General features: G+C 63.5%; 2 protein-coding genes across 4 annotated transcripts; both read right to left on the bottom strand.

Annotated features, from left to right (window-relative positions):
• Nucleotides 1–6187: 6187 nt before the first annotated feature.
• On the bottom strand, nt 6188–8784 carry EPN1 (epsin 1). Of its 2 annotated transcripts, XM_031963532.1 has the most exons (8): nt 8533–8784; nt 8330–8404; nt 8052–8135; nt 7674–7968; nt 7396–7515; nt 7218–7304; nt 6861–7118; nt 6188–6776 (listed from the first exon to the last, which is right to left on the bottom strand). In XM_031963532.1, the coding sequence occupies exons 1-8, from the start codon at nt 8554–8556 to the stop codon at nt 6562–6564; spliced, it is 1158 nt and encodes a 385-aa protein (XP_031819392.1). In that variant the 5' UTR covers nt 8557–8784; the 3' UTR covers nt 6188–6561. The 2 variants fall into 2 exon arrangements, with proteins under 2 accessions (XP_031819392.1, XP_031819393.1); XM_031963533.1 differs by lacking the exon at nt 8330–8404.
• A 2232-nt stretch (nt 8785–11016) lies between these two features.
• U2AF2 (U2 small nuclear RNA auxiliary factor 2) lies at nt 11017–21264 on the bottom strand. 2 transcript variants are annotated; one of them, XM_031963523.1, is made up of 12 exons: nt 20518–21264; nt 17851–17986; nt 16124–16168; nt 15773–15876; nt 15487–15638; nt 14354–14470; nt 14078–14216; nt 12805–12884; nt 12572–12694; nt 12276–12374; nt 11761–12009; nt 11017–11665 (listed from the first exon to the last, which is right to left on the bottom strand). In XM_031963523.1, the coding sequence occupies exons 1-12, from the start codon at nt 20564–20566 to the stop codon at nt 11531–11533; spliced, it is 1428 nt and encodes a 475-aa protein (XP_031819383.1). In that variant the 5' UTR covers nt 20567–21264; the 3' UTR covers nt 11017–11530. The 2 variants fall into 2 exon arrangements, with proteins under 2 accessions (XP_031819383.1, XP_031819384.1); XM_031963524.1 differs by having other exon boundaries at nt 11422–11665; nt 12288–12374; nt 20518–21263.
• Nucleotides 21265–21399: the final 135 nt, after the last annotated feature.

Genomic DNA, 21399 nt, shown 5'->3' with positions numbered 1-21399 from the left:
AAGAAAAAGACAAAGAGGAAGGAAGGAAGGAAGGAAGGAAGGAAGGAAGGAAGGAAGGAAGGAAGGAAGGAAGGAAGGAAGGAAGAAGAGAGGGAGAGAAAGAGAGAAAGAAAGAAGGAGAGAGAAAGAAAGAAAGAAAAGAAACAAGGGAGGGATCAAAGAAATAAAAAAAAGAAGGAAAGAAGGAAGAAAAAACAAGGGAGGGATCTATGAGTGGGGGAGGTTAAGTAATAGCAAGTCAAGTTAGGAGCAGAATTAAAATAAAGGGTCAGAAGGCATAGAAAAGATATGTTTGTGCATGTATATGTATATATCTACATATGTATACATGTATCTTAATTACAGCTTGCTTGGGAAAGGGGATAAAAGCAAGGGAAAGAATAAAGTAAAAAAGGTACGGCCGCTGGGCAAAACAATTTACAAGGAAGTAAAGCTAAGATGGACACATGATATAATTTCTTCTACATATATATATACTTTCTTGAACTGGTCATTTGTTTTTACATAATTTGGAACCTCCTGATATTCTGCTGGGCACTTAACATCCTCTTCTGTTCTTTTATTTTGGTTTGGTTCCTTCAGTTTTTCTTTTCTTATTCTGTTTTTTTTTTTTAAATAAAAATAAATTTTAAAAAGAAACACAGTCGGACAATGTGGTTCAGGACTGAGCGAGAAGAGTGGATCGCGCAGAAGCTTCGGGCTGTGTACTATAAATACTGTAAATACAGAGTCAGAAGGCACAGGACACAGCAAAGACATAGCAACCGCACAGAAAGGGAACTATTTTAATAGACAGGAGAAAGGAGGGGCTGGGATAGGCGCCCTCCAGGGTCAGTCTTCAGGCTGGCCCAAGCGGCGTCATGGCTTCACCTGCGACTAGTCCGCTTCCCTCATCATCCTGCTTGTAAGGGATGGAAGGGAGAGGTTTGGGCTATTTCCCCGTTAATTACTAAAAGTGCACCGTCTCTTACAATCTGCTAGGGGACGCTACATTTCAGAGAGCTCCGGACCGAGTTCAAAATAGACCTCAAACACTTGCTAGCTTGTGGGGCTTTGGGCAAGTCGCTTCCTCTGTTTCCTCATCTGTAAAATGCAACCTCCCTCCAAGGGTCGTTGGGAAAATCAAATGAGATAATAATTGTAAAGTGCTTGGCTCAGTGACAGGCTCATAGTAGGTGCCATACAAAAGTTAGCTTTTATCACTGTTAGCATCAGTTAGTTGATTTCCCACCCATTTTATTAAAATTATCATTTGTAAACAATAAATTGGGGGAATCTATTTCCTATAAGCTTTTGCTCCTCTCCCCCCCTCCTCCCTCCTCCTGTCTCTGTCTTTTCCCTTCTCTCTATTGCTCTCAGTCTGTCTCCCTTTGTCTCTCTTTGCCTGTATCTTTCTTGTCTCTTCCCTTTCTCTTTCTCCTCTTGTCTGTCTTTTCCCTTCTCTCCCTCCTCTATATAGCTCTGTCTGTATCTCTTTCTTGTCTCTTTCATTTCTCTCTTCCCTTTTCTGTCTCTCTCCATCTTTTCTCTTTTATCTCTCCCCCCTCTATTTTTGTATCTGTCTCTCTTGTCTCTTCCCTTTCTCTCTTCCCGACTTTCCTTCTCTTTCTCTCCTCCCTCCGTCTCTGTCCCTCTCCCTTTGTCTCTTTCTGCCTCTGTATCTGTCTCTGTGTGTGTCTCTCTCCCTCTCCCCCCCTGCAGCAAACCCCCCCCCCACTATGCTACTTATTAACAATTTACCGAACAATAAAACACCTGCGGCTAATCAAACAGTGAGTAGCACAGTGATACAATCTCAGCTGAATGCAAATCTGACCTTAGACTCTTACTAGTTGTGACTTTGGACAAGTCATTTAACCCTGTTTGCCTCAGTTTACTCATCTATAAAATGTGCAGGAGAAGGAAGATGCAAACCATTCCAGTACCTTTGCCAAGAAAACCCCAAATGAGTTCACGAAGAATTGGACACGACTCACAAGTGATTGAACAACAACAAAATACAATGACTTAGGATCTATCCGTTGTGAGAAGGACCACGGCCAAAATCACCTTTAACCAAGACTACAACTCTCGCCTTTTAAATTCGGGAAGTACAACCCTACCATTCAGTTCTCTCAAGACACTAATTAAAGCCTATTTTACACAAATATAACATATATATATATATATATATATATATATATATATACACAATGGTTTCAGTTCTCTTAGAAACAGTTGCTGTTAGCTCATTTTAACTCTGTGAAGTCATTACAATTAGCAGTCTTTCTAGAATGCCATTTAAACTCTGACTTCCCACCGATTATTCTAAGGACCGTTAAACTGTCATTATCTAAAATTCCAGTTCTCTTAACTGTAACTGTATAATTTCTGTAGGAGGGGTTAATGAGACAATCCCCACCTACAATGAGAAATGGATAAAAGAACAGACATCCACACGGCCGACGATGCTTCCAAAGCAAACTTAACGTACATCATTGCCAGAAGAAGGAGGTCAGAACTTAGAAATCAGTTCATGCAGATGAAGAAAAAATCAGTCAACGAACATTTATTGTTTACTGTGTACCAGGAGAGGGCCAAATTCTGGGAGCACAAGGCAAAAATGATGTCCCCGCCTTCAAATCAAGGAGACGAGATATCCGTGTCTGTCTACATGGTGTTGAGGGACAGGGGAGACGGTGACTGGGGGGAGGGGGGCTTCCTGCCGAAGGTGAAGTTCTGGAGAAGCCAGAGATGGCTCCAGACGGGAGGAAAGGCATCCCAGGCCCTGGGTGGGTGAGGGATTGAGCCCAAGGGTTTGGTGATGGGGAGAAAGGCCGGAGCAAGGAGCCCTGAGGAGCCTCACCTCCGTGACCTTGCCACTGACTTAAGCAGACCTGGCTGGCTTCCTTCCAGTTTTAGGGAGCCAGTGCTAGCCCTCATTTTCACAAAGGAACGTGTCTGTCTCCCTCCGCAGCCGGGGGCCACAGTTCCTCCCAGGCCGCCTTGTTCTGGGGCTTCCCATGACCGCTTCCTGGTCCTCCAAGCTTCGGGGCTGGGGGGTGGCTCTCAGTGCTGATGGAGACTGGAGACGCCACTCCTTGCATTGAGAGCGGAAAGAGCAAATGAGAAGGGAAACGCGGCCTGTTTGGGTCGGGGGCCTCCTGACCCTCGGCCACCAGTGAGAGCAGCAGAGAAATGTGGCCCGATGCCGGGGGAAGGAGCCGGACCAGGAGATCCTCGTGCCCGGCAGCATCAGTTGTGGCGGGCGCAGCTCTTCCCAAGCCCGAGGTGACTCACCCATGAGCTTGGCCGGAGAGCCGCCTGCCCCCAGAGGGGCTGCACGACACGGCGCTCTCACTCTGTTGTTTGCTTGCATTGTTCCCGGTTTGACTTGATTTTCCTTGCGCCGCCAGGTAACTGTATCCATGTGTCTGCATATGTTGGAGTTAACATGTATTTCCATTGTTTAACATATATTGGGTCATTTGCCATCTGGGGAGGGGGAGGGGGGATTGGAACAGGTTTTGCAAGGGTGGACGCTGGAGAATTGTCCACGTGTGTGTTTAAAAATCAAGTTTTAATAAAGAAAAAGAAAAATAATAATCATAATTAGAAAAAAAAAAAAAAAGCAATCCCCAGAGCCTGGGGCGCCACATGGTCCTTTTAGGAAGGTCCCCGAATAGAGGATGATCACCTTTGGGAAGCGAGGGCAGCGGGGCCGGCCGAAGGACCGAGGGGGCGAGCCCCGAGAGAAGGGGCGCGTTCTCGTGCTGAGGGTCGAAATGGCAAGGCTGGCACCTGCCTGCACTGTGGGGCACCTGTGGACCCCAAGGCCCCATCCCAGGAGCCCTGGACAGCCCCAGAGTTGTGGGGAAGGAGGGAGGGCTCGGCAGAAAGGGAACGGGGTCAATCTGGACACGCTGGGGTGGAGATGCTCCGCGGGAGCTGGAGGAGCAGGATCAGAGCTCAGGAGGGAGACGGGGTTAGAGAGATCCCGCCGGGGAGCTGCTGGCACGGGAAAGGAAAATACGGCCCCACAGAGCCTGGGGGATGGCCAGAGCCAGAGGGCTGGAGGGGGGGATCTGGGGCCTGTGCTGGGGGAGTCTGGGCTTATGCCAGGGAGGAGGGGGAGTCTGGGGCCCCTGCAGGTGGGGGATGGGATGGGGAGTCTGGGGCCCCTGTGCCGGGGGGGGGGGAGTCTGGGCTTTATGCCAGGGAGGAGTGGGGGTCTGAGGCCCTGTGCCAGGGAGGAGGGGGAGTCTGGGGCTTAGAGACCAGCCCTATTTCCCTCGGGAAAATGGAAGCCGGGGCAAGGAAGGGGGCAGGCACCGGGCACCTCATAGGTGCCCGGTGCTTTACAAGTATCACCCCGCTCAATCATCCCTAAGTTGGGCAAAGAGCTCTCATAAGCCCCATTTTACAGCCATCTTCTCCCTGACTTGCGTGCTGGCACTCGGTGCCCAGGATTCTCTGCCAGCCTCGGGGAGCGCCGGCGCCAGCCTGAGCCAGCCTGAGCCAGCCTGAGCCCTTTTTGGATTCCCCAGAGCTGGGGAGTGGCTTGGGGAGCCATACTCAGGCCCGCCACTAGGTGGTGCTCCAGCCCAAGGGATGGAGTGCGTGAGCATCCCAGGGCCCGACAACGGTTAGAATTGGCCAGGGGGCTTGTCGTACCCCCCTCCTCTGGGACCAGAGGCTGAGGGGAGAGAGCCTCCTCCTGGGACCTCCCCCCATCCCCCAGCCTGCGCCCACAGCAGCTGACCCGGCCAACCCCCCTCCACCCCCCCAAGCCAGAGCTCCCGGCCTCCTGCTGCTAAGGCTTCCTGTGGGTGGCCCAGAGCCCCCCAGGGTCCCGCGGTGAGGGCTCCCGCAGCTTTCTGGAGTCCACCCGGAGCAAGGCTGTTGTCAGCCGTGCACCCACCTCCCTTTGGGAGGCAGCGCGGGCCTCCAGCCGGGGCTGCAGTTAGGACCCCCCGAGTTCAGATTTGACCCCAGACACTTATCAGCTGTGTCAGCGAGGGCAACAAAGGCTTCCCCCATTTGCCTCAGTTTCCTTATCTGTAAAATGAGGGAGCAGCCAACCAGTCCCTCCAGTACCTTTGCCCAGAAAACCCCCAAATCAGTCCCGAAGGGTCAGACAAGTGTCCTGAGGCATCGGGGTGGGGGCGTCTCCCCAGGGGTCACACTCCTCAGGGACTGAGGCCATGGGGGGGGGGGGTGCTCCCTTGCTTAAACTCCGCATCAGAGGCACTCAATAATTATTGGGCTGGGAGACGAGGGAAAGGGGGGGCCATGCTTGGGGGCAGACTGTGGGGCTGGGCCCGGGGACCCCTTGAGTGCACCTCTCAGCGGCCCCCGTCAGACGACAGCCCCGCCACCTGGGGGGTTCCAACGTGGATGCACGTGGGCTCCGAGGAGGGAGGCGCACCCAGCAGCCATCCCCCAGCCGTGGTGGAGGCCTTGTGGCCCTCGCGCTTGGGGCACTGCCTCCATGTCCCTCTGCCCTCCCTGGGGTCTCGCTGAGGAGCTAATGGCTCCGGCCTTACCCGTGCCGGCCACGCGGGCAGGGTTGCACCTCGGTTTGCCTTAATGTCAATCATGACTGGACCCCGGCAGTCTCGGATCAGGTTAGGTCTGGGGCTGCCCTGAGAAGGGGGGGCTTTGAGGGCCAGGGGTGGGAACAAGGGGGGCGGGGCCCACTGTGGGGGTCCTGCCTGAAGCAGGGCTGGCCCAGGGGAGACACGGACAAGTACCGGATGTCTTCACGACAGCCTGGAGGTGGGCAGTGTCCTGCACGGAGTCCCCATTGGGGCCTGGGGGTCCAGGGTCAGGAGGCAGCGCAGACATGGCGGGGCCCCCACCTCCAAGAGCCCGAGGACTGGCAGATGCTGCCCTCGGGCACCGGCCCTCTCCTGGGGCACCCGGAGGGGAGCCGGCCTCCTCTCGACGGAGCCCCAGCGGGTGGGGGGGATAGGGGGGGTCCTTCCTGCCGGCAGCCCCTGGGCTCCACCTGTGCTAGGGAGGCCGCCCTCCCCCTGGCCCCAGGGCTTCACACGGGCCCCAAGGCCGCGCAGAGGCGGGGCTGCTTCCCAGGTGTGGGTGCCCCGCTGCTCCCCCCGCCCTCCCCCGGCTCCAAAGTCCCCCAGGCACAGGAGAAGGGTGGCCTGGCAGCCGCGCCCAGGGCAGAGAACAGAGCGGGCGCCGGGGCCTGTGCCCATCAGAAATGTCATTTATTACAGAGGTCAGAAGAGTGATCACCAGGGACAGTCACTGGGGGGAGGGGAGATCAGGGCTCCAACACTGATTGGAGGGGAGGGATTCGAGGCTGGAGGAAGTCGGGGAGGGGGGCCCGAGCGCCCCAGCCCCATCTAATGCCTCCGGATAGAGGGTCCCCCTGCCCGCCGAGCCCCCTCCCGTCTCCAGCTCTAGGAGGGGGCTGGGGAGAGGGTGTAGTGTGACCGGGTCGGGGTGGGGCTGAGGCTGGGGGGAGGGGGAGGGAGGGGACCCCCCTTTCACATGCACTCACAATACTGATCTCCTGGAGGGCGAGAGGAGGTGGGCGTCCCCCTCCCCCCCACCCGGTTATAGGAGGAAGGGGTTAGTGTTGGGGGGCGGGGGTCCCGGGGGCATCATGGGAGGCAGGCCGGGCCCCCCCCCCAGAGGCGAGATGAAGGCCGGCGGGGCCCCAGGACCGGGGGGCACGGGGCTGAGACGTAGCTGGTTCAGAGTGAGTGTGGCTGGAGGTGGAGGCTGGAAAGGGTTGGTGAGGGACGGGCCAGTGGTGGTGCCGGGGGCTCCTGAGGAGACAGCAGGGCAAGGGGGTCAGGGAGGGTAGAGGCAGGGGCCGGGGGCCCCCGGAGCCGCCACCCTCCCTTACTCACCAGTGGGCAGGAAGGGGTTGGAGGCCTTGGGCCCTGGGGGTGCCGGCCCCGGCCGCGTCACCAGAGAGTCCAGGTCCACCAGGGCGGCGTTGGGCCCCAGGAACGACTCTGGCGTCTTCCGAGTAGGGGGCGTGGGGGCCGGCGGCACCGTTGGGGGGGGGCTCCCCACGGCTTCTGCCAGGGAGCCCCCCACCCCACTGAGGTCAAATGCGCCGGGGCTCCGTGCGGGGACCTCTCCGGCCAGAAGCTCCAGCTCCCCTGGGGGGCAGAATCCAAGAGACCCGGGGGAAGGGGGGTCAGGCCCGGCCCGTGGCACCCTCCCTGCCCGGAGCTCCCGGGGCAGGGGCGCGGCCTCACCCGTGCTGCTGCCCGAGGCGGGCAGCGCGGTCCGGAGGCGGTCGAAGTCGGAGAACTCGTCGGGCTCCGCGTCGAAGGCCGTGGTCACTGCAGGGGCAGAGGGCACACGCTGGAGCCTGCGGCACAGGCCCGCCCCCACCCCCAGGGCCCCCGGGGACGCTCGAGCCGGGCCAGATACCTGGGGTGCCGTTGGTGCTGGGCTTGGCCGGGGAGCCCCCCCAGGGGTCCGAGAAGGCTGGCGCTGGTGCCCACGGGTCAGTGGTGGCGGCTGGGCCGCTGCCTGGTGCCCCGCCGGGGCCTGGGAACAAGATCGGGGAGTGTGCCAAGGGGCAGCGCTGGGGGGGAGGGGAAGGGGGGAGTACTAGGCCGGGGCCCCCTCCCCCCACAACCTCCGCCCAAGGGGAAATTCTGTAACTAGAAGAAAAGGGAATGGGAACTCAAGGAGCCAGAACTTACCATCGGCTCCCCCCCAGGGGTCTGGGGCTCCCCCCTCTCCAGCAGGGGGAGCTGGGGGGCCCCCCCAGGGGTCGGCTGCAGGGCCAGGAGGTGGGGCAGGTTTCCAGGGGTCCCCAGATGCAGGGGTGGGAGCCGGACCCCCCCAGGGGTCAGCTGAGGGGGGGACGGGGGGTCCTGGGGGCCCCCCCCAGGGGTCTGAGGGGGGGACAGCTGCAAGGACGGGGCCGCCCCAGGGATCAGAGGAGGGCGGGGGGGCGGGGGCCGTGAAGACGTCAGCCAGATCCATGAGAGATGACTGGAGAGAGAAGAGATTGCAGGTGAGAGAAGCGGGGGGAGGGGGTGCGCCCTTCCCAGGCCCCCCTCCCCAGGCCCCCTCACCTCCTCCTGGCCCCCCGTCTCCCTCTTGCTCTCCTCGATCGCCATCTGCAGCCTCAGGTCGTCGCCCCGACGGATGCGTTCCTCCTGGGGGCGGGCGGGGGGAGAGAGGGCAGAGGTCAGGAGCCGGCGGGTGGGGGCTCCCGAGCGGCCCCCAAGCACACGCTCGCCCCCCGCTTCCCAAGAACCCTCTCCCCTTAAAGGGGTCCGGCAGACGCAGATGAGAGGGAGGTGGAATGAACCAGGCGGGGCGGGGGGTGGGGGAGGGACGCGGCTCTGACCTTGTCATGCTCCTCCCGGCTCAAACTAAGGGCCAGCTGGAGCTGGACGTCATCCTCGGGGCCACAGGGTGGGGGCTGGCGGGGTGGGGAGAGAGAACGTGAGGGGGGGCCAGGAGGAAGGGGGGGACCCCGGGAGGCGAGATGGAGGACAGGTGGCTGAGCCCCCGCGCAGCACCGCCCCCCGGCGGGCACCGCCCCGCTACCTGGTCGGCCTCCTCCTTGCTCATGGCCAGGGCCAGCTGCAGCTGCAGCTCCTCCTCCCCGCTGCTCTGGGGCCAGGCCTGCTCCGCCTCGGGGGGCGCCCCCGAGCCCACGGCCGCTGAGGACGCTGGGGAGACAGGGGCAAGGGGGCTCGTCCGCGGGCTCCCTCCGGGGGCCGAGGCGCTGTGGGAGCCCCGCGGTGCGGCCCACAGCGGGACCTCTGAGAGTGGGGGGGGCCATCCCCCGGGGCCTACCAAGGGGGTCCTTCCCCGGCCCTATGGGGGGGCTTCCTTCCCGGCCCCACGGGGGTCCTCCTGCTGCCCTGAGGGGGGTCCTTCCCGGCCCTATGGGGTTCCTTCCCAAACCCACGGGGTCCCCCCTGCCTGCCCCGAGGGGGGTCCCCTTCCGCCCCATGGGGGCTTCCTGCCCTGCCCCACGGGGGTCCTCCCGCTGCCCTGAGGGGGCCCTTCTCCTTCCCTCAGAGGGGTCCTCCCGCTGCCCTGAGGGGGGTCCTTCCCCGGCCCTATGGGGGGCTTCCTTCCCGGCCCCACGGGGGTCCTCCCGCTGCCCTGAGGGGGCCCTTCTCCTTCCCTCAGAGGGGTCCTCCCGCTGCCCTGAGGGGGGTCCCTTCCCCGGCCCTATGGGGGGCTTCCTTCCCGCCCCACCGGGTCCTCCCCGGCCCCAGGGGGCCCCTCTCCTTCCCTCAGAGGGATCCCTCCCGCTGCCCTGGGGGGGGTCCCTTCCCCGGCCCTCATGGGGCTCTTCCGGCCCCCGCCTCACCGTGGCCGTCTGCGCCAGCTTCTCCTTGGTCTTGAGAGGGGCCGCGCTCCTCCGCAGCCGGGTCTCGCCCGGGAGCGCCACCAGCTGCTTGGCTTCCAGCAGTGAGCTTTCCAAGTGCTGTCTTCCACGTGATTGGAAGTCCTTCGCGCCTGACGGCGAATGTTCTCCTTGGTACTGTGGGACACGCGCTCCGAGCCGGTCTTGATCAGGTACTCCATGAGGTCATGGGTGGTGGAGGGGGGGGGTGGGGGTGGGGTGAGGCGTGCCTGCCTCTGCGCTCCGGCGGCCTCACTTGTAGAGTGCCGTGTTCTTGCGTGGTCGTTGGAGGGCGCCGATCTGCCCATGATCTCGGGAGAAGGCTACAGTTGTAGGTGAGGGGGCGATTCGGAAGAGGGAGCTTAGGGCCCGGGGTCATTGCTGGTGGCTCAGGCCTTGATCTCGGCCTCCGAGTAGTTGTGCACGATGTTTACCTGCTGCCGCACAGGAGGTCGAATTGGCGGGGCGAGCCCCGGGCCGAGGGGGAGGGGGGGAGGGGGAGGTCTGACAGGGGAGCCGCCACCGATCTGGGGCAGAGGGGAGAAGGCTGAGGGAGGCCTGGGGTTCGCCTGGGAGCCCCTTGTGGGCTGAGCAGGGCCTAATGAAGTTGGGAACAGGGGTGGGGGCAGGGGCTGGAGCCTGACACTCCTTCCGGAGCCTTGCGGTGTGAGAGTAGAGCAGCGGCCGAAAGCCTTTAGAACTCAGGCCGGAGGCTGCCTGGAGGCGCCCTAGCCCTTCCTCCCACGCGGCCCGGGCCACTACACCCTCCCTCCCACGCGGCCCCAGCCACTCCAGGCGCCTCCCCCGGGCCGAGCTTCCCGGCTGGAGGCTGCCCCGCCCGGGGAGGGCCAGGGACTGGGAGCTCGGCCGGGAGGGAAGCCCGAGGGGCCGGGAGGGACCCGGGGGAGATGAGGAGCCGGAGGAGGGGGGGGCAAACACGAGGGACGCGGAGCACAGAGACACGGGGGTGGGGGTGGGGGGGGAGAGCCGGGGAGAACCGTGAGGGACACGGAGAAAGACGCGGGAGAGAGAAACGGGGGCGGAGAGAGCACCGCGGAGACAGGGAGGCCAGAGACATGGGGGAGAGACGGAGACCGGAGGGAGCCTCGGGGGAGAGGCCCGGGCATGGGGGAGGCAGAGCCGTGAGGGCCCGGCGAGGTCCGGGGAAGGGCAGCCCCGGCCCGCCCCCTTCGCTCGCTCACCCCGGGGATCGTCGGGCTCCGGCTCCCGGGAGGGGGCGGGGGGCCGCCGCCGAGCTCAAGGGAAGCGGCCGGGAAGAGGAGGCCGGAAGCGGAAGTCGCGCCCCGTCCGCTTCCGGCTTCCCTCAGCTGGTCGCCCGCCGGGGCGGCCCTTTCTCGTCATTTCCTGTCCACACCCCAGCCACCGAGAGGAGAAGCTAGAGCGACCCGCGCTAGGGGAGGGGGCGGAGGGCCGAGGCTTCCGGGAAATACCAGGCGGCCCGAGACGCGAAGCGGGAAAGCGCGCGGGAACTGCGCACGGCGCCGGAAATGGCCCGGACCGCGTCCCTCTGCCCGACCTTGGACTCGGCCTGGCTCCTCCCATATCCCTGCCCTGGATCGCCCCCGGCCCCGCAGGTTTAACGCCCAGGGCCTTCCCTCCTCCCCCCCCGCGCCCCCCCGCCCCGACCCGAGTCAAGACCAGACGCGCAGTAAAGTAAAATACAACAAAATGTTTAATGAGCAAATTCGTCTTTAGCAAATATGAAACTGCCGGGGTGGGGGCGGGGCAGCGGGAAGGGGGCGGGGCGGAGAGAAACAACATCTCTACTACATAAGAAACCATCACGGGGAGGGGCGGGTCCCGGGAAGGGGAGGGGCGGGGAGGGCTTCGTGGTCCTGGGGGGCGGAGGGCGAGGGTCGGGAGAACAAAATTGAAAAAAGTTTTGGCCGTAAAATATAAACACGCTATGTTGCTACCGCGAGGGGAGGGGGGGGGCCCACCCCCCCCCAGTGCCCTCCCCCCTCCCCCATCCCCCTGTGTGTGTGTGTGTGTGTGTGTGTGTCTGTGTGTCCGCACCCCAGCCCCTCCCCTGCCCGAGCTTCAGCCCCTCCGCCTTCTGCCTCCGAGGGGCCTCTTCCTCCTCCTAGCGGGCCGAGGGAGGGGGAAGGGAAGGGGGCCCCCAGCCGGCTCCGGCCCCCGACCCGGCCCCCTCCCCAGCTGCTTCTACCAGAAGTCCCGGCGGTGGTAGGAGTCGGGGTCACAGTACTTTGTGACAACCACTCTGTTGGCGAACTTGCGGCCGGTCAAGCCCTGCATCGCCTTCTGACAGTCGAACACCGAGGTGAACTCCACGAAGATCTGGGGGGAGAGCAAGCGGAGGGGCTGGGGCCGGGCCACCCTCCCCCCCACGGAGCCAGTGCCCGCAACACCCCCCTCACCACCCGCCTCCTGACCTTGCCACAGCCGGGGACCTCCACTCCGTCCACGGGCCGGGGGATCTCGATGGACTTGACCACCCCGTACTTGCTGCACTCATCCCGGACGTCCTCCACTATCTCCTCGTACTCCTCGTCATCCAGCAGCTCCTCGGGGAGCACCATGTTCATGAGGCACAGGACCTCCGTGGGGTGGCCGCCCATCTGCACCTGCGAGCTCATCAGGCCCGGGACTTGCAGGGTCACCGGCGTCTGGTTTATCGTGCTCTGTGGGGGGGGGGAGGGCGACGTCAGGCGGTGGCCCCGGAGCCTCCAGCCCCTGCCCACCACGGCTGCTCTAGCTGCGACCCCGTCCTCCTCCCTGCCACGCTCCTAGACTGCACGCCCCAGGGGAGATGCCCACCACCCACCCCCACCCCCCAGGTCGCTGCCCGCCCCTCTGGCTGGCCTGCCTGTCCACTCGGCTCCTCCCCACCCAATCCCACCCCCCCTGCCGCCCCCCGGGGCCCCCTAGCCAATGGAAGATGACGTGCCGAAGGGCTCACCAGCGTGGCGTTCTTGGCTCCCACACTAGCCCTCTGTACCAGTAGCTTCTTATCCCCCAGTTGCATCCCGTTCAGCCCCGCGATGGCCTGCAGGGGGTGGGGTGGGGGGGGGCGTGGGGGGAGCGTGGGTCAGGGGCCAAATTCCCCCACCTCCCCCTACCCCAGACCATGGGGAGGACTGACCGGAGTAGGGATGGGGGCAGAAGGGCCGTTCCCCACCCATCCCAGGGGCTGGCCAACCCTCCCCGACGCCCGTGGCCCCAAGGTCCCCGGGGGAGACTCACCTGGTCAGTGACGTTGATGTCCACGTACTCACAGAAGGCGTAGCCCTTGGAGAGACCTGTGGCGCTGTCCTTGACCAGGTTAAAGGCTTTGAGGGGCCCGAATGAAGTCAGCAGTTCCTTTACCTGTGGTGGAGAAGTGGGGGGTGGCGGGCGGGCGGGGCCGAAATGGAGCAAGTCAGGGGAGGGAAAGCGAGAGGACAAGCGAGTGACAGGGGAAGGTGGCAGGCGGTTACCTGATCATCGTTCAGATAGTTGGGGAGGCCCCCAATGAACAGCTTGTGAGCGGAATCGGGGACCACAGTGGACACGACACCTGTGGGAATGGAGACAGGAAGCCCTTCAGCCGGAGGGGTGCGCTCCCCCATCCCAGACCCCACCAAATCCCACTTTCCGCTCCCGCGGTCCCAGGGCCGAGACCCAGAACCACCGAATAACCTCGATCAACGGCCGACACTAAGCTGCCCTACTTCAGACGCCTCTGACGGCGAGGGGACCAGTCTCCAAGTCCCAAGGCAGGTAGGGGGTTGGGATCTAATCCAAGTGTGGGCACTTCCCACGTGACCCTGGGCTAGAAAAAGGTCACTGTGGATTGCCCAAAGGGTGGCCACAACGCTGAGCTCAGTTACAGAACCAAGACCACAAGCTCCGGGCCAGCCACGGGCAGCCCAGAAGCGCTTGCTCCAGCTGCGCAGCCTTAGGAGTGGGGGGAGAGGCCAAGAAAGCTGAGTGGAGTTTGGAGGATTTTCTACATTTTAACAAAAGGGGGGGGGGGAGGGAGAAACGGGACACCTTCCTGAGTGGGACTCTCCTTCCTAAGGGCGACTCCTCTAAGAGCCACTCCAAGGGATGAGCTGCTTTTAAAATGACTTTTTCCAACTTTCTGGTGGGAGGGCGGTAGTCAGGCCCCAGGGCCTCCAAGTACAGAGCTCACTGGCAGAAATTAGGCTCATATCAGGGGTCAGCAAAACTCAGGGGCAAACTGAGGCCCAATGTGTAGCCGGTGGGCCGGGACAGACTGACCCCAACCCCAGAATCCATTGAGGAGCTTCCCCAAACCCTTCAGTCTTGTGTTCCCTGAAGGCCTGGACTGGCTATCACGGAGATCTCATTAGATGAGGAATGTCCCCGGGATGTCTGAGCACAGGCCCTCACCTGCCCATATTCCAGCAGGGTCCTGTCCTCCCCCCCGCCCCAGGAACCCCAAAGACACAAAGATAGCATTGTTCTGCCTCCCTCCCCCCCACGATCAGCCCTTTCTCAGGATCCCATCTCTGGCTAAGTCCCCAGCTCAGCTCTACACGTCTTCAGAACCAGACCGGGCTCCGGACGGATGCAAAGTGGCCAAAGCGGGACTCTTGCCCTGGCGTCTGGACCACAAAGCCATCCCCGCAACTGGGGTGGCACCCCGTCAGCACATCCTGATCTCACGCCTGAGCCAGACTCCCGAGGCTCCAAAGGAGAGCCAAGTGGGAATTCGCACAGCGGGAAGGGCCAAGGCTCCCTCACCGGGCACGTAGACGGAGGGATTTTCGGACATGCCGGGCAGCGGCTGGTAGTCATGGGGCCTTCGGATCTTGAGGGATTGGCCCTGGAAGATGATGCCGTCAAAGGCCATGGCCTGAGTTGTCTCATCCACTGATCGGAACTGAATGAAAGAAGGAACCAAAAGCGTCACCCTGGACTATCGGGAGACGGGTGCGAGAACCCCCAGCCAAAGCCCTTCAGCATGGGTGGAGGGAGGGGATGGGCGCGGTGGCCTCTCGGCTCCCCACAGAGGCTCACCTCTAGGAAGGCAAAGTTCTTATCCTGGTTAATCTGCACGGCCAAGACCGGGTTGCCGGGGGCCTGGGTGAGCCCTCCGAGGCGCATCTGGGCGTTGAAGAAATCCATCATGGCTTCCTGCAGGGGAAGAGGAGAGAAGGGGGGGGCGGGGGAGGTGGAGAGAGGAGGGGTGGGGTGAGAGAGGGAGACACGGAGTGGGGTGGGGGGGTGGGAAGGGGCGGGAGGGCAGAATAGGGAGATGGGAGATTTGGGATTTGAAGGGGAAGATAGGAAACCGTAAGAGAAGGATATGAGGCAAAAAGAGAAGGGGAGAGGGTTACAGAGACAGGAAATGCTCAAGGCCCCAAAGGAGGGAAAGAAATGAGAGGTGAGGAAGCGGGAGAAACGAGAGGGAGAGGAGGAACGAGGGCAGGAAGCGCCACGAGGGCCGGGGGAGATGAGGGGTGGAGCGGGGCCGCCGCCGTCCAGAGGCCGGGAGGGGCCCCAGGTCAGCGGTGGCGCGGAGGGCAGGAGGGAGAGGCAGAGCCAGGAGGCGAGCACGAGAGCGGACAGGGACAGAGGAGGGAGGGGGGGGAGGGAGAGAAGAGTGATGTGGAGGGGCCTGGCCCTGGATTCCGGGGGCTGGTTTATCAAATGTAGCAAAAAGCGCAGGTTTGAGAAAAGCCAGAATGGCCCTTACTTGCCTTGGACGACGGTAGCAAAATTGCTACGAGGGATCTCAGCCCCACAATTTTCACTTTAAAGAGAAATGGAAACAACTCTTTGATCTGGGGATTCTGGGGGCGGAGGGAAAGGGGGGGGAGAGGGATGCGGGATGGGGAGCGGGGCCAAAAAAAACTGCAACGACGGGAGGGAACGCAGGGCGAGAGACGGCGCCGGAGAACAAGAGAAAAAATCGGGGTCGGGGAGTCGGCGTGCGTGAGCCTCTGTCCCTCGCTCCAGTAGGTGCGCGTGTGTACTCCCTGGGGGGGGGGGGGGGGGGGGGGGGGGGGGGGGGGGGGGCCACCCCCCGGCCCCTGGAACAGCGCCATCATCCGTCTGCAGTGCAAGGGGGCCGGGGGGCGAGGGTCCGACCCGCAGGGGGTGCAGGGAGTGGGGGGAGAAGGGGAGGGGGGAGGAGGCGGGGGCAGTACCTCTGTGATGCCAAAAGGAATATTGCCGACATAGAGGCGGCGGGCCTGCCGGGTCATCTGGCTCCCCACCACGGGCACGGGGGTGGGGGTCACGGCCAGGCCATCAGGGGTCATGGTTGGAAGGAGGGCGGTGGCTGGAATCTGACCGGCAGCTGGTAGCAGACAAGAGCTGGCTTACAACCCGAAAACCACTGCGCGCCCCATCTCCAACCCCCCCACAGGCTGGCTGGGGTCCAACTCAGCAACCCGCCCCCCGGCGGCCCCCAGGGGTGGGCCGGGGACCCACCTTGCATTGCTTTGTATTGCATGGGGGTGATGTGCTCGAAGCCCGGCGGCGGGACATCCCAGTATTTGCGGATCTTCTTTTTCTTCTCATGGCGAGGGGAACGACTAGGGAGAGGGAGGCAAGGGCAAAGTGGGGTGCGGGGAAGGAGCGGCCCACTCCCCACCCGGCCCTTCCCACCCCAGGCAACTCGGGTATCTCCCAGGGGAAAGGGGGAGATGGGCCATGGGGACTCAGCCTTGGGAATGACCCTCCCCTTGGGACTTGTGAAAATGGGGGGGGAGGACAAACGGGGCAGGGGGGATGGATCCTGGGACAAAGGGTGGGGTGAGAGGGCAGAGGGGAGAGGCTCACATTACTCCACCGTGTTCCTCCTTAGCGGCTCTGGTCAAAGGTTTGCTGGGGGGGGGAGGGAGAGGTGTGGGGGAGCAGCAGCTTAAGAGTCTCCTCTCCTCAGCCCTGCCCCCCCAGCTCCTCCCCCAAACCCAAACAGGAGGAGAAAGGAAGAGGGGGGCAGCCTTCTCCCCAGAACACCCCCCCCCAAGCTGGAGGGAGGAAATCTGGGGGTGGGGGCAAGAGATCAAGTCATAAAGAAGGTCCCTGATGATGAGCCTTGTCTCTGGCCAGAGACCCCCAGAGAGGCAGCCACAGTGGGGGCTCAGCCCCTTCTTGCTCTCTCCTTTTCCCCACCAGGGCCTCAGCAAAGTACCTGAAGTACAACAGATGCTTAATGAAGGCCTGCAGATTGTCCGACTGACAACCCCAGTCTCCAAGGGAAAAGCCTAGTCAGCCCCATGGGCCTCCAAGTTGGGCCCCCCCCCCCAGTCCAAGCCTCGGACCTGCCTCCCCGTGCCTTGGGGACTGTGGCCGGGCTGACTCCCCAAAGCGCACACTCTACCTTCTAAGGGGACCTTTCCCCGCCCTCCCCAGGAACAGCCGCAGTACTTCCAGGTAAAGTCTTCTCTCCCCAGAGACCATCTGCAGGCCCCAATCAACAGGGCCTCAAGGAACCCCCCGAGCTTGCCCCTGGGCCGAGCAGGGGCCAGCCAGCTCCTCGGCTGCTCCGCGCTCGCCCCCGGTCACCAGCCGCCTTGCCCCAGAGGCAGAGCCTCCACTAGACCATGATGATGGCCCGGGCCCACATACGGCCAGTCTTGTGTATTTGTGACCCCACGGGGGCTTTCTTGGCCGCCAGACTGGGCCGGTCGGACGCTTCGTTTGCCAGCTCACTTGACAGACGAGGAAACGGAGGCAGACTGGGTCAGCCAGCTAAGTGCCCGAGGCCCCGTTCTAACTGGGGCGTCCTCTTCCCGACTCTGGACTGTGGACCTCCTAGCTGCCCCCTTCCCCCAGTCTTCCCCCAGAGCCCCAAGATTTGGGTCAGCGCGGACTGTAGGACTCCCTCGTCCCACGGGCCGGGAGAAGCTAAGATGACACGCATGTGGCCTCGTGACCAGAGGCAGGACCTGAAGGCGTCTCTGCAGCCTCCTCTGTGCCCAACACTGGGTGACCAGGGGTACACAAACACCAGGTGCAGCCTGGGGGCACCCGGTCAGCTAAGAACCCCCATTCAACGGGGGCAAAGAAGCTTATTGCAGGCCAATGAGACCAGGAGAGACACAAGCGGCTTCACCTGGAAAAACCAGGCTCTGGCCCCAAAGGGCAGAGTTTGGCACGATGGGGCCACGTGCCAACTTTGGATCAGAGAGACAAGTTTCCCAGGAGCCTCCCAGAAGGAGCCTGGGGCTGCCCTGACAGGACGTATCAGGGCCAGATCAAAGGAACTTGGGGATTCCCAACGTGACCTCAAATTACTCTCACCAGGCTGGTCGCCAGGATCTACAGCTCCCTTATCCTGAACCCCCCCCCAATTTTCTTCCCTTACTCTACCGTCTCCCGCTGGTCAGACCCATGGGTCCCTACTCCCTCCCTGGACTCTCTTCAGACTCTTACAGGACCCCGCCCCCCTTTGGATGTGAGGACAGAAGTGAAGTCCCACAGAAAGCCCGGCCACTCCCGGGGTCACCCAGCACGCACAGAAACAAAGCCCCCTCCTCCCCCACCAGGGAAGCCCCCGGTACCTGCGCCGCCTCCGGTCCCGAGAAGCACTCCGCTGGTCTCGGTTGCGGCGATCTCGGCTGCGACTCCGGCGCTTCCGGTCTCGGCTGCGGCTCCGGCTGTGGCTGCGTTTACGATGACGGTTCTCCTTGTCTCGTTCTGAGGAGGGGAAGTCAGAGTCGGAGTGAGCCAGGAGGTGGGGGCTCGGCAACCCTCCCGCGGGGTGCCCGATGGCGGCACCACCAAGACCAAGAGGAGCCGTGAGACGGGCCCAAGGGGACCCAAGGCTGGGCTCCCGAGGGAGGGAAGGAGGGCAGGGAGGCTGCTGGGAGCAAGGGAGAGAACTCCACATCGCCCGCAGCCTGTCCCCCCCTTCCCCGGCCCCATTTTTCCAAGGCAGGATCAGATACAGCAGAGGGCAAGAAACTCAACCTCCGGACCAGCCGCTAGCTGAGCTACGTGAATAATACAGGAGCTGCTCAGCTTTCCTGGCCTGAGGCTGGAAAGCATCCGAAGCCCAACTACCCCCGGCCCCCCCCCCCCCAGGAGCTCTCGGGCTGCCCGCCTGTTCTCAGAATGTCGACCGAGGGACTGACAGGGGCCTTTGGGTCTACAGCCACTCTTTACCCCATGGGGAGGGGAGGGACATGTGGACAGATCCCAAGCAGAAGCGGGTGCCCGGCCCTCCGACCAGGCCCACTTCCCCTTTTCAGAAAGGACCACGGTACAGGAGACCTCACACAGCGTCGGGGGCCGTTTGGGGTGCCCTCCTCCCTCTCTCCCTGACGTCTGGCTGCCCTCCAGGTCTCCGGGCCCCTCCCTCCCCAAGTACTCGGAAGGGATGTCGCCACGTGGTCCCTGGCAGGGAGGGAAATCGGGGGCAGAGCCCATGTGGCCAGACGTTCACCAGTCAGAGTCGGGGAGGGAAGTCCCAGAGCCAGGACGTATGCGTGGCAGCCCTCAAACTCCCCCTCACTGGCTCCCCACGCCCCCCAGCCTCCTGACCGTCTTGTAGCTGTCAAAAAGGGCTCGCGTCTCAGTTAGAGTCAAGAGGGCAGCCCCGGGAGGAGAGAGACCCCCCCGCCCCCCAGATGCTGACCGGGGCCTTCAAAGGATCTGCCAACATCTAAACTGAGGGCCCACTGCCAAATCAGACTCTGTGGTTCCCTCAGGAGCCAGGGGCCCAGCCTGGCTCGCCTCTCGGGAGAAATGGGTCCAGAACCCTCCCAGACAGGTTCCTGCCCTGACTGCCTTCCCTTCTCTAAGGGCGGCCCTGCCAGCTGCGCCCCGGGGAGCCCGGCTTCACAGAGAACCAGACCCCAGACCCGGGCAGGCTCACCGCGGGGGGCTAGCCCTGCTGACCTTGGCCCAGCCCTCCCCGCTCTGAGAAAGACAAGGAACCTGACCAACCCAGAAGCTCCAGCTGTCACCACAAACAGCCATAGGGAGCAGCAAGACGCCGGGAAGGGCTCCAAGGCGGCCCCTGCCCTTGGCAACGGGGCCCTGGGCTGGAGGCTCCCCGGGGTCCGCTAGGACCCAGGGGAGGACGAAGCCTGAGTGGCGGCTCCAGAACCCAAAGGCAGGGAGGCCGGGGGTGGGGAGTCAGAACTGCGGGTGGCTGGGGCCGCAAACTGGGTCAGGCGGGTGTGGAGCCGCTTCCCACCCCCCCACGCTCCTCCGCTGGAAGAGGTCCCTGGGGAGCAGGAACGGTAGGAGCGGGGTCCTGCCCCTCGGGCTCTCCGGGAGTCCCTGCTCAGGGCAGGGGCCCTTCCTCCCCCCCCCTTATGACAGCCACGATCCCTGGCCCTCACGGAGTGAGGGAAGGACCCCCGGGTCCCTTGAACGAATGGGAGCTAGCTGGGGAGCGCCGGGGCCTCGGGCGCTGGGCAGGGGGAGGGCGAGCGCGGCCCGGGACGGGCGGGAAGGAGGGAGCTCCCATTCCTGGATCCCCTGAGGGACCAGCGGGGGGGGGGGGGGGGCGGCCACGTGCCCGAGTATGTGTTGGGAGAAGAGAAAGACTAAGACCGGAAACCACCACCCCCCCCCCCCGGCCCCGGACGATCTGTTCCCCGAGAGACCCCGGGGGCGGTGCCCAAGGGCTCGGAAAAAGCTCTGGCTGCAGCCCGGGAGAGGGGGGAAGTCGCCGGACCTTTGCCCCAAGGGGTCTCTCTGGGCCCCCAACCCAGGGGCATAAGCAGCAAGCGAGCCCGGGTCGGAGTAAGGGCTGGGGGCCATCGGGGGCAGTGAGGCTGAGCCCGGGGCAGGGCCCCAAGCAGCCCGTCCACGTGGGGGGGAAAGCCCCCGCCGCGGCCATTTTGGGAACAAAGGGGGCGTGGAGGAGGAACGGACCGCCACCGGAAGCGGAAGTGGGCAACAGAGACCAAAGAGGACGTAGGAGGGGGCAAAAGGGGTTATGGGGGGGTCGGCGGTCCAAGCCGGTCCCGGCCCGGCCAAAGCCCCCATCCCGGCCGTGGTGGCCCCGAGCCGCGTGGGCCTGAGGCGGGAGCGCGCGTGGAGGTCACGTGTAAGGCGCGGTCACGTGGCGCGGCAGGAGGCGCGCGCGGGTCACGTGGGGCGCCGGACCAGGAGGGGGAGGGGGAAGTAGTCGCGCGGGCTGAGGGGAGAAGGGACCGGAGGGAAGGAAGAAGGGAGCGCCGGAGGCCGGTAGGGCCGCCGAAGTCAGTACTCACCCTGCTTATTCTCGTTGAGCTGCCGCTCGAACTCGTCGAAGTCGGACATGCTGAGGGGCGGCCGGCCGCGGCCCGCGCTCGCGCCTTCTCCCCCGTCCCGTCCCCCCCGCCTGGCCCGGCCTGGCCTGCCTCGCCTGCCCTCGGCGCCGCCTCGCCCACTTCCGGCGCCTGCCTCGCCCGCTTCCGGCCCCCGCTCAGGCTCCGCCCCCGGCCCCGCCTCCCGCTCGCTCGAGGAGGAGCCCGAATCGCTTCGGCTTTTTCCGGAACGCTTCGGCCGCTTCCGGCCCCCGCCCCGCTTCGCCCGGCCGAACGGAGCGCGCGGCCTCTGCCTCAGCGGCTCCCGGGCTCCGGCTGAAAGGAGCCCTCTCCTGTTGGGGCGCGCGAGGCCGCACAGGCCCTGCCGGAAGAGGCTCGAGTTTGCGCTGGAGATCGAACGCGGACGAGCGCGTCGTATTCTCCTGCCGGCCCCTGCGACCGCGCGGCCCCCTCCGGCTTTCGGCTCTTTCCGGAGGCGCTCGGGCCCGGTTTCGGCTCTTTCCGGAGGCGCTCCTCCGACTCCCGCCTCCCCGCTCTCTGCGTTTCGATTGCTTCCGGCTCGGGGCGCGGCTCGCGAGAGGAACCGAGGGCGCCGACTGGTAGGCCGCGCCGCCGTGGAGCCTGCCCGGGGGCGGGGCTTTTGTGCGCCTGTGCGGGCCGCCCCGCGAGGTCGAGCCGTACCTAAGTTACGCCTGCGCCGGAGCTGGTGAACTGGGAACCCGGGCTACTGCGCTGGCGCAGAGCCGGGCTGACCAATGGGGAGAGAGGGCGAAGGCTACCCCTCCTTCCTCTCTGCCCTCACTCGCCAGTACGCACGCGCACTTTGGTCCTCTAAAGCCGACTGGT

Source organism: Sarcophilus harrisii, chromosome 3 (genome assembly GCF_902635505.1).
Source record: "Sarcophilus harrisii chromosome 3, mSarHar1.11, whole genome shotgun sequence".
NCBI classification, from domain to species: domain Eukaryota; kingdom Metazoa; phylum Chordata; class Mammalia; order Dasyuromorphia; family Dasyuridae; genus Sarcophilus; species Sarcophilus harrisii.
Note: the sequence above shows the minus strand (reverse complement) of the source record. Positions and strands in the feature narration are given on the sequence as shown.

What these genes read in the sequence shown, in the direction of transcription:
- U2AF2 (XM_031963523.1), bottom strand. Translation starts at nt 20,566, where the DNA reads ATGTCCGACTTCGACGAGTTCGAGCGGCAGCTCAACGAGAATAAGCAG. An exon ending in TCCCTCCGTCTACGTGCCCG is followed by an intron (nt 12,885 to 14,077) that starts GTGAGGGAGCCT and finishes CCATTCCCACAG; the next exon opens with GTGTCGTGTCCACTGTGGTC. An exon ending in ACTATCTGAACGATGATCAG is followed by an intron (nt 12,695 to 12,804) that starts GTAACCGCCTGC and finishes TCTCCACCACAG; the next exon opens with GTAAAGGAACTGCTGACTTC.
- EPN1 (XM_031963532.1), bottom strand. Translation starts at nt 8,556, where the DNA reads ATGAGCAAGGAGGAGGCCGACCAG. An exon ending in GCCGGGAGGAGCATGACAAG is followed by an intron (nt 8,136 to 8,329) that starts GTCAGAGCCGCG and finishes GCCCGCCCCCAG; the next exon opens with GAGGAACGCATCCGTCGGGG. An exon ending in CCCCTGGGGGGGAGCCGATG is followed by an intron (nt 7,516 to 7,673) that starts GTAAGTTCTGGC and finishes TCTTGTTCCCAG; the next exon opens with GCCCCGGCGGGGCACCAGGC.